The 13,155-nt window shown below is 35.7% G+C and overlaps 2 protein-coding genes and 1 long non-coding RNA gene across 5 annotated transcripts; all 3 read right to left on the reverse strand.

The window, feature by feature from the left end:
• Nucleotides 1-279: 279 nt before the first annotated feature.
• On the reverse strand, nt 280-4,778 carry LOC110762360 (NAP1-related protein 1). The gene is made up of 10 exons (XM_021964993.2): nt 4,564-4,778; nt 2,807-2,929; nt 2,666-2,716; nt 2,336-2,407; nt 2,109-2,219; nt 1,963-2,024; nt 1,785-1,848; nt 1,608-1,664; nt 1,450-1,494; nt 280-709 (listed from the first exon to the last, which is right to left on the reverse strand). The coding sequence occupies exons 1-10, from the start codon at nt 4,690-4,692 to the stop codon at nt 626-628; spliced, it is 798 nt and encodes a 265-aa protein (XP_021820685.1). The 5' UTR covers nt 4,693-4,778; the 3' UTR covers nt 280-625.
• Nucleotides 4,779-6,617: 1,839 nt separating this feature from the next.
• Nucleotides 6,618-10,021, reverse strand: LOC110762296 (uncharacterized). Of its 3 annotated transcripts, none has more exons than XR_015835784.1 (5): nt 9,827-10,021; nt 9,210-9,353; nt 8,331-8,446; nt 8,149-8,225; nt 6,618-6,935 (listed from the first exon to the last, which is right to left on the reverse strand). It is a non-coding gene; the product is annotated as an uncharacterized LOC110762296 (long non-coding RNA). The 3 variants fall into 3 exon arrangements; XR_002527518.2 differs by having other exon boundaries at nt 8,162-8,225; nt 9,210-9,369; nt 9,827-10,020; XR_002527517.2 differs by having other exon boundaries at nt 9,210-9,369; nt 9,827-10,020.
• Nucleotides 10,022-10,769: 748 nt separating this feature from the next.
• On the reverse strand, nt 10,770-11,917 carry LOC110762378 (glutathione S-transferase U10-like). The gene is made up of 2 exons (XM_021965012.2): nt 11,490-11,917; nt 10,770-11,372 (listed from the first exon to the last, which is right to left on the reverse strand). Exons 1-2 carry the CDS (start codon nt 11,805-11,807, stop codon nt 10,995-10,997), a joined length of 696 nt encoding a protein of 231 aa, XP_021820704.2. The 5' UTR covers nt 11,808-11,917; the 3' UTR covers nt 10,770-10,994.
• Nucleotides 11,918-13,155: the final 1,238 nt, after the last annotated feature.

The raw sequence follows: 13,155 nt of genomic DNA on the forward strand, positions 1-13,155 counted from the left end.
CTTTAGACTTGGTAACTCTGAGAAGCGAAAAGTAAAACAAATTAATGGAAAACCTACTTTTCACTATATTTATGTCTACTAAGGGCACAAAGCCTGTTAAAAACATCAGGCGTCACTGTTTATCTACTCTGTGAATTAAAACTTCTGCCACCCTCTAAGCATTCATGGTTTCCAAGGCCAGCAGAAACCTTTTCCTGTTCTTTTCCTGGCAAAGTAAGAATTTCTCTTAAAATTGATACCCGATAATGAAAATCCCTACTAGTAGAGTCAACCATAAAATGATGCCAACGAGCCTTTAACTCCATAATACCATATATCCTCATTCACGTCATTTAGAAACATAAGAAAGCAAAGACCCTTATAATATTGTCATTCTAGAGACCTGCATATCAGGGAGAAGCCACAAAAATAACCCCATTGTAACAGAGAAAGGCCATGAAACAAGAACCAGTGACTGGCTTATAAGAGCAGTCAAGTGCCTAGATGGCAGGTCGCTGTCAATAAAGAGTTATGATGGTCATCCCCCTGTCACCTTAGACTTAACTTATCGACTACTGTAGACCACTTTACACAAGCTGTTAACAAAGCAGCAAATGCCAAAAGGTGAAGACCCAGATGGATGTTCTCACTTTCCATCATCCTCGTCACCATCTTCATCATCTTCTTGGTCATCGTCATCTTCTTCAGAGTCATCATCCTCATTCTTTCCCTGTCAATAGGCAAACCTCAAGAATTAAGATAAGGGAATTTCCTGCTAAAATTTCTATGAGATTTGTAACAGATAGATAAGGGCAGCATATGAGAGAGGTTCAGATGAAAGCAAGTAAATAACCACATATATTCAACTAATAAAATTATTTGCAAGGGTGCAAGTTATCTCCATTCTCAAGTCAATAACGAGCTCCTTACATTTAAGTTCATCTAACCACGAGAATTGCACAAAAACCATCAATTTACATATGCCTCCAGGTAATACAACACTACATGTATGAACTAGGACTCAAAAGGAAACAAACACACATGAATGTAGCAATGCAGGAATTGTAAAATAAAATATCGGTCATAGTACTTTGTACAAGGATGCCAAACACTACTAGTATAGATGCCACAGGCCTATCCTAGACCACTGACTACTTTAAGAAGCAAAAGGCCTGAACCTGATGGAATTCTGTATATGAGGTTCAATTTGAACATATCTTATTATATTAAAGTATGTAATGGCGATGGATAATAATGATCAAGTCATGCAATTGTGAAAATAACAATAACAATTTTCTTTTTTAAATCACACAGCAGTACTTAATATCCGGCCTCAGCATCTTCTTGTGTACCACAAATTTTAAGGCGTTAGAAAGTACAGATTTAAGGTTTGGATTTAGTAGAAAGGTTATCCATGTTTAGAGTATTTTTACTCTGCTTGACAGATAAACCAAAAGGATCTGCATTTACCTCTTCATCAGCCTCTTCATCATCGAAATCCTCATCATCAGCCTCCTATGTCAAAGAGGTCATGAACTCATTAGAAAATTAGGCAAACAGTAAACGCTTCTAAGAAATAATTAGACTTATGCTTATGTAATAGGGAAATAAGGTAAAAGAGAAGTTACATGGTTGAAATAAGTAAGAGGATTGGGCCACAGATCCTCCTTAATAACCTCTGCAATCTGCAGTAAGAAGGGAAAGTCATCCATATGAGAGTAAGAACTAAGGAAAGATTGTCTGGGTCAATATTGAGATTGATACGAAGCACTTGTTACCATCTTCAAATGCAAAAAGAAACTAACCTCATCATGAATCTCATCGTCCAAAATATCTTTCTGTTGACTATCACTAAACCAGCTAAAGAAGCTACATGAAAACAATAAAATTGAGTGAGGATTGGAATTCCGGTCACTTTGAAATAAGCATACAGAAGGATAACGTAATTCTAGAGGTCCATTCTAACAGATTTGGATAACCAACCTTTCCTCAGCCTGAGGTCGCTTGTTCCCTTTCTTATCATGATTAACTCCATTAGGTATGCCCTTCACATATTAGGTACACAGTAAGTTAAAATAACCCGAATTGACAGGCAGACACAAATTGAATACAAGACAAAAATCTTATACCATTCCCTCTTTCCACTTTATTGATGTGGCAGAAACTTTTGTTACTTCATCAAGGAAAGTAAAGGTCTTCGTAAGCTTCGCATCTTCAAAATAAGGATTGGGGCTGAAATGCTGTACATTAAATAACGAAATTTATTTAATCTCAAATATTCAATAATTGAAACATAACATATAACACACCCAAATGCAATTCAAAGATAAAACGGAAAAGGAAAGGAGAAACTCACGAAAGTAATGGCGTAACCAGACTTCACATCCTTAAAATCCTCCACTTCCAGAGAAGTTAGATGCTTGAAAATCTATGAAAGGAAAAGGAAAAATGAACCCAGACATAATAGAAAAGATTGAGGAAACAAGAAGCCAATTTGAAATATTACATGGAAACAATATCAATGATTTCATTGATTATGGAAGATAAGGTAGGGAATGTGAGTAACTGATTATGCAATTCAATGATCATCAACAGATATTTATTATTTGCAAAGTAATTAAAAAATACTCATAAAGAGAAGCATGCACTAATTAATTTCTGGCGCATATGGGAACAAATACGAAACCTTTTGATCATCTTCGGTCAAAAGTTCACCAAGCGCAGGATGACTCAGGAACTGCAGATTAAGGAGCAAGTCAATTAATTGGGAAAAAAGTCAACATCATAAATTCTTCCGTTCAGATATAAATAGGGATAGATAACTAACAGCAGTTAACCAAAAGTCGGGAATGGACTTGATGATATCATTTCGTTTATCATAGACCGGCCTGCGTATCTCATTATACTTCTGCTCCACTTCCAGGACTTTATCACTGGCTTCCTCATTGATCTATAAAGCATTCAAAAGAAAACATAAAAATCCAATGAAAACGGTTGGTCCATTGCAAATTTGCAATAATACATAAATTGAATATCAGTACAAGTTCGTGCGCAAAAAATTCTTAATACAAGTGAACCATAGAAGTTTAACTAACTAGTTTTAGAGCTTAAAAAGTGACTTCCATCACATTCATATTTAATAAAATGCCCAGCCTACAAACAAGGCCACAAAGTGGAAATGTAGCATGGTTTCCATCCTATCAGGCTCTGTTCAGTTAACCAGTTGAGAAACGACAAGAAAAGAAAACGACTAAATTTCCTAGCTTTCAGTTGTTTGGTTATTAATTAACAAGAAAATGACATGGAAAAGAAAAGGAAGAAAATAACTCTTATTTTGCTTATGGAGATGATAGCTTGTGCACCTACGTCACTCAGCTCACGTGCAACCTTGGCTCGTTATATTATGGAAATTGGAGTTATTTCTGGGCTAGTTATCAAGAGCCAGCAACTGGCTGCTGGATCCCGTCCCGCAACTAGGACAATATTACTTAGCCCCGTTCATGCCTGGCGCAAGAAGCTCGAATAGTTAGCTGTTATACACATTTTCAATGATGTCAAGGTTTTATTCGGTTTTGCGTCTTGAACTTCTTTTCAAAGTAGGCAAGATTTCAATAGGTCTTGTACAACCAAAGCTACCAAAGTTGTATATTCTTCTCTTTCCTTTCCCATCAATTTTTTCATGCAAAGGTGGAACCAAGAATTTCCACACGGGTGTGCTAAAAACTTATTTTTCCCCTCTATTATGTATGGGTGGCTGACTACGGTTCTCTTGTGAGTTGCTCGGATGGTATGAGCCAATTTTTTCTAGGCTGGGTGGGCCAACTTCCACTAAGTGGGTGAATTTCCTAAAAATTAGCAGAAGTTTTCAGTTTTCCAAAAAACTTGTGAGGGGCTGGAGCCCACACTAGCCTAAGAATGGTTCCCACTAATCAAACACACGAAAACAGTAAACTTCACGTACTCTTCCTTTCTCTATTTTTTTCCCTCTAGTTGAAATAAACCAGACCTATGGAAGGTTAAATAAAGGAGAAAATTTAATTACCAAAAGCAGCAATTCAAACTTCACAAAATGAAACACATAGCAGAGTTGACAGTTGCAACAATTATACCGAGTATCCAGTGTGTTACAACAAACAACAAAATGAAGCACGGGGCTGCTGCCTACAGATGTCTATATAATGGAGCGCCCCTCAATGGTTTTTTAAAAAAAAAGAAAAATGTAGGCAATGTTGTTGCTCTAATAAGCTAAGGCACTGATTTTCTATCGAAACCAAGCGCACCCTCAGATCCTTTTATGGGTTTAGGCTTTGATCAAAGCCATAAATCATTCCCTCCTATGGGTTAATTTCCTACATCCTCATAATAAAATTAAATTGCAGTGCAACACATGCATGGGCTGAAAAAATTGAATTCAAAGCGCCTACCTGAGCAAGTTAATAATTCAAGAGCAATAAGAACACGAAAAGCTCTGAATGGGCAGATAATTCCCAAAGAAAACTTTAGATAAAAACCCTTATTTTGCCTCAATTGTACAGGGAACAAGGGTACAATAATCTAATGCGCAGATAGGTATAGAGGAACAACCTTTTCGAGCTCGTCTTGGACCTCCTGCAACTTTTCGATGGAAAGGACGAGCTTCTCGTCGATGTGGTCCGAGTTATCATCTTCGGCTTTCTCTGAAAGCTTCAGCTTCTTACCCTTATCAGCCACCATCTTCAGCTTCCCTTCTGATGCTCCTCTAAAACCCTACCGCTCTCTCTGTCTCGCTCTTATTAGGCTTTCCGAAGTGAAGGTGCGAGTGTGGAGAGAGAGAACAAAAGGGGTAGGGTTTTGGGGAGTGTATAATCTGCTACGGCTGCCGAAAGTATAGTACCGATATTAAACCAGTCATCTCTTGACATGTAATAATTTTTTTTAAAGAAAGGTAGGTCGTTGACCAGCCTATAGAAGCAATTTGGGCCAGGCCGAATGTTTTAAAACTCTACCAGCTTTTTTTTAATCCACGGCCCATTCTAAAGCTTATTAGCACCTTTTTAATATACAAAATTATGTTGATTTTGGGATTAAACATCTATCGAAAAGAAAAATCTTCAAAGCGTTTTGTTTGTTACCATTGTGTTAAAAAATTAATGGGCCAGGAATTTATGCTTCAGATTATATATATTAGTAAACATATTTTTATTATAGCATGAGTGGATTGATAATTGTGTTACGGTCACACCAAATAATTACTCGTTCAAGTGAAACATCTACTTTAGAAAAAACCGAGTGTATGTGCTCAAATATATAAAGTAAAAGGAATGATCACCTGCATTTTGGAGTTCCCATGATGGCTGAAGGGTCAAACAACAATTCAAGTTGCTAAGACCAACACTGAAAGCCTAAAAGGACATCCATTTAGGGCATAACAAGAAGAACAAAATATCCATGCCCAGATATAGAAAAGAGCACTCAAATATATATCAAGTTTTATATATAGCTAGCACATTCGAAACTTAACCCAACCAAAACGATTGTACGTCTGAGCACACAAGGGTTTCGCATATGGTTGAGGTTGTCTGGTTGGGGCACATGCAGACAGAGTAAAGGCATCCTATACATCCCATAATATTGAAAAACTTGATTTTCCGTTTTGTTTCCCACAATATTTTCTTAAAAGGAAAGCAAATGTTTTCATAGCTTTGCTTTTGTGTCACCGAGTGAATTAGTTTCTTTCTTTAGTGAAAAATAAAAATTGCTGATTTCAGCTGCAACAAGTTGCAATGGTTGCATCTGGCTGGAAGAATAGAGACTAGAGTTCCAGTCTTTTCATGTTAGCTCCTGCTTTGATGTCTTCCACATTCCTTATATGTCAAGCAAAAATTTCTTTTTCTTTTTCAATTTGTCGCTGTTCGTAGGCCATTCGAATCCAAACAAGCTAATTGGGAGAATTACAATTTGGAAAGCTTACCACAAAAAGTGTTTCTGAGCTGTGTTACCTAATAATGCAGAGCATCAACGTTTGAACCACAGAAACAGAACCATTATGCAAACAAGCCCATCTAATTTTCCAACATTAATCCGAAAATACATATTGGCAAATGAACACTGATAAAACGCATTGGAGTTGTTACCTAAAAATACATAAAGTTTGCTGCTTTTAAGTTTCTGAAGCTAAGAAGAATGAAATGTTTAAAAACTACGTAAGTCCTTGAAAATACAACACAGTTGGAGTTTTTACTTCTTCTTAACTTTGCAATTGTATATGGTTCTCAATCATTGCAAATGTTGTATTGCATTGGCGCAATGAAGTTTAATCAGATTCTATGTGACTTACCAAATATCCCTTAGTATTTTAGGGGAAGTAAAACGAACGCCTACATAAAAACAGAAACAAAACCAACATTTTCAGCGAATATGTAACAGTTTCTTTATATTGCGACGGTTTTTGGTCTTTAGTCCCCGTTTTGGGGCTTTTAGTGACAATTTTTATGCTCTTTCCCAGTCAAGTGGATTTAGCAGCGGTAAAAACCGTCGCTAGCTGTTGCTATAGCACCTTATAGTAGCGAATCCAAAAACCGCGGGTAAAGTCTGACAACATTTTAATTTGCCTCCCATCCCCGAAACTAGTGATTCTGGGAAAGCGCAAAGCGAAAAAATAATACCAAAAACCTCCTCCTCAATATCATTATATGTCTAACATATTACAAGAAAACATTATTAAAAGTCTTGTCCAAATTATTATTTGGATACATGAAAATTCCCCAGTATTTCCTCCACTGACACGCTAGCAACTTCTTGCGTGTTGTCATTGCTCAATCCTTCATTGAAATGATCTCCGAGAAAATCCAATAGCCGTAAGGGAGGAGCTGAAGCTAGACTAAACCCTCCAATCCTGAGAATGCTACCTCTGAACATCCCCTATGCATCATCATCCATCTATATGCAACAAATTGCATGCAACCAGCCATTCCTACCTAAATTTCACAACAACATTAGATAGAAACTGAAAAACAACTTTGCTATCACCTCTTAACTTTCATCCAATTAGTAATAAATCCATAGAAAAATTCAAGACATGCATGTGAGGCCCATGCCGGATATACCAGGGGAAAATTACTCTCTAAAAATTCCCTTCCTCATCTTGGCAAACATGTTATAGGATTAGTTTGAAATAAAAGTCAATGCAAAATTTCCAAAGTATATTTTCTGACTATAGCCCGACCACTTTGTTTCCAAGATTTAAAATAGTATGTTATCTGGTGATGAAATTTAACCAAAATGGCGGGAGATGGCACATTGATAAAACAGGAATAGAATTGCAGAAAACCCCTCAATGATTATATAAAGGATAAACAGTGTTAATATCTGTGCACCTATGTGATCAGTGTTGACGTGCACAACAGCTGACGCTTTCCTTCAACTCTAATTGATGAATGTTATGGACCTTATCAAGGATTGTCAAATTCCATCAAATATGAAAAGTAGTCATACATATACTATATATGAAAATTGAAAAGAAATTGGAAAACAAGCCTAGATTCTTTGAAGAGTATAAGAAAGATCAAGAATTAACAGTTCCAGCAGATCACCTAATAGGTTGCAACTGCAATATTAAAATAATTCGTGTGACACAGCAATGAATAGGCTACTAATTGCACTCAAAGAGTCTTTAGATGTACTACAGTAGAAGATGCTTTGGGGTGACCCAGAAGCCTTGCAAATGAAGTATGAAGAATAGCTGCATCATACTGCAGGAGATACTAGCTACAACCATAAGATACTGAACGAAAAGAAGCTATTTACTCTCAGTCTAACACTACTATTACATAACGCACTAATGAGGGCAGACCATGAAGATGAAATCCAGGATGCAACAACAATGAGTTCCATATCAGAAAGAATGAAATAACTTGGAAAATGGCACATTGATAAAAAAGCTATAGAATTGTAAAAAACCCCTCAATGAATTACAAGGATAACTAGTGTTTGCATCTGTGCACCTATGTGATCAGTATTGACACGCACAACAGCTGACTGCATACAAGTGCCAAGCCTTGTTCAGGTGACATTAAGTACACTAACATCACATATACAGCATGTGGTGCTTGCACCAAATTTAGTCCTACACTGACAACTGAAATTCGTCTGAAAATAACGATAAAAGTATCCAAAAAACAGAATTGATACCTCAAGGTCTTACCCTGCACTTGAAATCTTATTTTGATCACATGATCGCATCTAACGGAGTGGCAAGATATGCATACCTGGACAAGATAATGCAAGTATAAATCACCCTACAGGAAATACTGAAATGAATTATAGAACTATGAACAGAACAAAGTAGGACAAAGTATAAGCAAGGTACATACCACCAGCCAATCCACCAAGCATGACTCCCTCACTAGAACTATAAATATGGAAATTTGGATTTTGTAATTTGCTTCCCATACTCTGTCTAATCTTTCAAGCCTTCATAGAACAAAACCTGCATAATGCACAGGAAATTCATAATTTTGAAGCCAAACTATCATCCTAGAAATAAGAACCAGAGCTTATTAGGAAAGAGCAACAGAATAATGACAACTAAATAAATTAGAGGCCAAAGGCTAACTGCCTATGATTCACCAATGATCAAAATATGGTACGTCTGAATTTTCTGTTTGGGACAAAATAAAACAATAAACTAGTGGGGCCAGGGAGGATGCATGTTCAGAAGTTGCAATCCTATTTTCCTAGTGTTTCAAACCAAATGATGTAAAGGCCAAAAGAAAAGGGTTAGACATACAAGCTATTGCTATTTATGGTACAACTGGATTGTACGTGGTACGACCTCAAACTGATAAATTCTTTTTTCTTCATTTTCTTTTCCTTACAAGAAACACAAATCTTATTAATCAAAGAAGAGTTACAAGGAGGATGAATGAGATGTCCATCTAAAATCCTGTGAACATCCTGAATCCTAAACATCAAGTACAATCAAGTGAACTATGTGGATGACACACACCAGTTGTCCTAAAGAGGCCAATAGTCTTAAATTACATACCATTCATTGCCTAATTCCAATCCTAATGAAAAACATAGAGAAGAGGGACGGAGAAGGAGAGAACACCATACATTTGGATACAAGGCTTCATAGGTAAGATATGCAAAGACTTTAGCAAGAAAATAAAAGGCCAATACTTGGAAATTTACTTTCTTTCTTACATAGAATTTAAATAAATTTAAATGCCATCCATATCATTACATACCAAACGTTTGAGCTTCACCCATTAGCCATGAATATTACATCTACAACATCTTTAGCATGGCTCCAAATACGCGTCTTTATGGTCTCAACAGGATGCAACATTCCTTCCCCATATGCCACAACAATAGCTCCCCACACAAATTCCCTACAAAGTACATTGACTGATTAAAAAATCAATTAGTAACTTCCCACAAGTCCATAAATATTTACAATTCTGCCATGCAAAAAATTACAAACACAGAACCATAATTTTTTTATATACAAATTGGCATATGCAATTACACATTCACTAAATATCAAAAACCTTGATTTCTTTTATTCCCAACAATAGTTTTTCACAAAGAAACAGAATATTTATCACTTAAGAATTTTATAAAAAAACAAAAAAATTGAGGTTTTCTTCTGCTTCAAATTCCAAACATGTAAAGTCAAACCTATAAAAGTCAATGGTTTCAATTTGCTAGAAGATTACAGTTTCATTCTTTCATTGTAATTGCTTGATATCTTCCAACCATCCTATTATGTCAGAATCAAAATTCCAATTAAAAAAATATCGCTATTTCTATGCCATAATATCCATCTAATTGAAGTGGAAAAATCCAGAATTCGAAGGCTTACCAGTGACAAAAGATAACGAATTGTGAGCTCCCATTTGAGAGGAGTGAGAAAGCGAACTCCTAAGTTCAACGTCGATCAGAACGAACAGTATGGCCTCCGGCTGGTTTTTCTTTTCTCTTGGGTCAAATGGGCCTCTGGTTTTGGGGATTAGTTTTGGATCGTTGGACGGGGAAAGAGGAAATAAAAAAAATGTTGAACTAAACAAAAGTACAACGTACACAAAGACAAAGTCAAGACTAGCCTCACTGTTCTTTGTATTCTGATAGGGAAGAAACGACATCGTCTTAGTGATTTTCATTTTTGCAGTCAGAAATCTGCAATGTCACGATCTCAGTTGTTTGGAAATGCTGTGTCATTTTAGAGGATCTAGCGTATACCATGTTTACAATCTTTAGTGTTGAAAGCATGAAATTATATTTGAATATAACATATTTGTTTTGACGAAAGAGCATTACTTATGGTATTTGTTGATTTGGTTTGCAGTATACATACAAGCTTGGTGATTTAAGTTTCATCACCCAAATCAATGAAATTTGAGTGTAACATAGAGACGTAGTCATAGGCCTTTTCATAATGATATATTGCATGTATCACGTTTCTTATAAAAATGAGACCCTATTTGCACGACGCCAACCTCACCATTCTATAACTCTTCGTTTGGATAAAGGAATTGAAAATAATATAGAATTCTAAAATGACGTAATTTAGATTTCCATTATTTCAATTTCTGGCAATTGAAGATTTCAGTATTTGAATTTATGTATGTTAAATTTTGTAAATGACATTGACAATTGTGAAATGATGCCTATTCTGGTGGAAACTAAACTAGGGAATTTGATGCCCCGATTTTTTCCGTGCGTCATTTAATAAATTCCACGCTTAAGTTGTCAAACAAAAGAATTGTCAATTTTTTCACTTAAATTCCCGACTTTTAGCTATGTCATGGTACTAATCACTTTTTTCTTTTACAACAAATTAGATAACATTGGCGAGCAGAACCCAAGTAGCTGGATTGTTGCTCCCTTTATTTGAGACTCCATAAGAACCAAAGTAGCTGGATTGTTGCTCCCATTATTTGAGACTCCATAAAGTGCCACAGACACAAAACAAAACAGAGTAATTGACAGCAAGAAGCAAACACAACTCAACAATTAATACTACTAAATGGTCACTCTGCAGAAGATATGAGGGCCTTTTCTCTAAAGAACTTGAGGAAAGCCACCACCTTCTCCTGAGGAATGCTCGCCGCCTTCACCGCAGGGATCTCAGTCAGAGCTGTTATGGAGGAATAAATTAGTGGAGTCTTCTCAGGGGTTATAACTTTCACTCCAAGGGCTTCTTCCTGAGCTTCATTTGCACCCAAATGTGAACAAATGACCACCTCTAGTAGTCCCACATTTTCTGTGTCAAATGAATTAGGAAAGCCATTTGGGAAGAAACCCTTCAATCCCTCTTCAAGTAACTTGAGTTTCTCAGTCACTTCTTTAATGGCTTTCTCTTGTGCTTCTCCACTGGTTTTGAGCACTGAGACCATGCTCTCAGACACCTGCACCAAAGAACAAGCATATACAAGTTACTTTAATAATTTAATTAGCTTGAGTAACTCATTAAGCACTAAACATGGCTAAAATAATGTACATTTTTTTTTGTTCTCAAGTCTCACCTGTTGCAGATAGCTTGCCCAGAAGCGAACTTGGGATCGTTTATAGGGATCTTCTGGTAGAAGTTGAGGGCCAGTTTTCCAGGTTTCATCAATGTATTCAAGGATGACAAGAGACTCAACAATTGCTTTTCCATTGTGGACAAGTACTGGAACTTTCTGATGAATGGGATTCAATTTGAGGAGCAATTGGCTTTTGTTCCTCAAATCTTCTTCCACATATTCATAGGGTATGCCTTTGAGTCTGAGAGCCAATTCCACCCTCTTAACATAAGGGCTTGACCACATTCCATATAGGGTCACTTTGTTTTCCTCTGCCATCTCTCTCTCTCTCTCTCTCTCTCTCTCCCCTTTCTAGCTTCTGATACAACCAAGGCGCCTCAGCCAATAGGATTGTAGTTTACAAACTCCAATGGTTAAACAATTTTCTTGTTCCTAACAATTAGAATATTATATTATCATATTATCATATTATAATGAAATCAATTCTATCTTCCAAATCTCTACCAACTACATACCGGGTCAAGTTTATTGACCAGATAAAAGCAATGATATGTTTCTTAGAGCATTCAATAATGAAAGCAGTCGAGTTTATTGACCAGATAAAAGCATTGATAAGTTTATTGACCAACAACACACCGGGTTAAGTTCAATTGTCAACATACAATAGGATTCTTTTAGGATGTATTTTATGAGTATTTGTATGATTTTTTATACAAATAATATTGACGAAAGCGAGGTTTGAACATATGACCTCGGCTAAATGATATTGTATGATTATAAAATTATGATTTAAAGGTTTCGTAAGTATCATAATTAGGTATTTAAAAAAGGGAGTTTCACTAAAATACCCAAAATGGGGGCTGAAATTATCAAAATACCCAACACCCAAAACACTTTACAAACATACCCAAAACTCATCATTACACACACTCAAAACCCATTTATAAACATACCCAAAACCGATCATTACACACATACCCAAAACCCATTTTGGGTATGTTTCTATGTTTAAATAGTGCTTGGGTATTTTTTATAAATACATGTCTAGGATTGGGTATTTTTATAAATATCTATTTAAAAAACCCAATATAACTATGACCTGATCTTCATTTTATGTTGCACTAACTGCAATACATCATAATGTGAAAATTTCGATGGAAATATCGAAATATTATCAATATTGATAAAAATTGAATAAAACCATGAAAATTGTAAGAAAAACTTGGAAATTTTTATTGAAACTTTGAATGATGTTTATTTAGTCAATTATCTATTAGTTTATCACAAAAAATTGGAAGGAAATGCATTGCATGATGGGTTTAACAGATGTTGATTATATAGCGAGCTGACAAACACTGTGATTGTAAAAAATATGTAGTAATTAATAAAAGAAGATTAAACACACCATAATCATTTATATATAATGATTTACTAAAATATTTTATACTTTATACATTGCATGGTAAGATACATGAGTGACTTAGTACCACATTGAGTTTCCATTTGCGTATTATCACAAAATTATAAGCAACATGGTGGTTAAGGCATTGGAGGAGTGAAATGACAGGGGTTTAAATCCCTTTTCCGTCTGTGCTTTGTGTTTTTTTTTTCCTTTTTTCTATTACATCGATATTTTCGATATTATAGCGATATTTTGACATAATAT

This window comes from Prunus avium, chromosome 5 (genome assembly GCF_965620075.1).
Source record: "Prunus avium chromosome 5, drPruAviu1.hap1.1, whole genome shotgun sequence".
Lineage (NCBI taxonomy): Eukaryota > Viridiplantae > Streptophyta > Magnoliopsida > Rosales > Rosaceae > Prunus > Prunus avium.

Coding starts and splice junctions, on each gene's coding strand:
- LOC110762360 (XM_021964993.2), bottom strand. CDS start 4,692: ATGGTGGCTGATAAGGGTAAGAAGCTGAAGCTTTCAGAGAAAGCCGAA. Junction 2,408..2,665: donor TGACCGAAGATGATCAAAAG/GTTTCGTATTTG, acceptor TTCCTTTCATAG/ATTTTCAAGCATCTAACTTC. Junction 1,849..1,962: donor CGACCTCAGGCTGAGGAAAG/GTTGGTTATCCA, acceptor GTTTTCATGTAG/CTTCTTTAGCTGGTTTAGTG.
- LOC110762378 (XM_021965012.2), bottom strand. CDS start 11,807: ATGGCAGAGGAAAACAAAGTGACCCTATATGGAATGTGGTCAAGCCCT. Junction 11,373..11,489: donor GGGCAAGCTATCTGCAACAG/GTGAGACTTGAG, acceptor TCTTTGGTGCAG/GTGTCTGAGAGCATGGTCTC.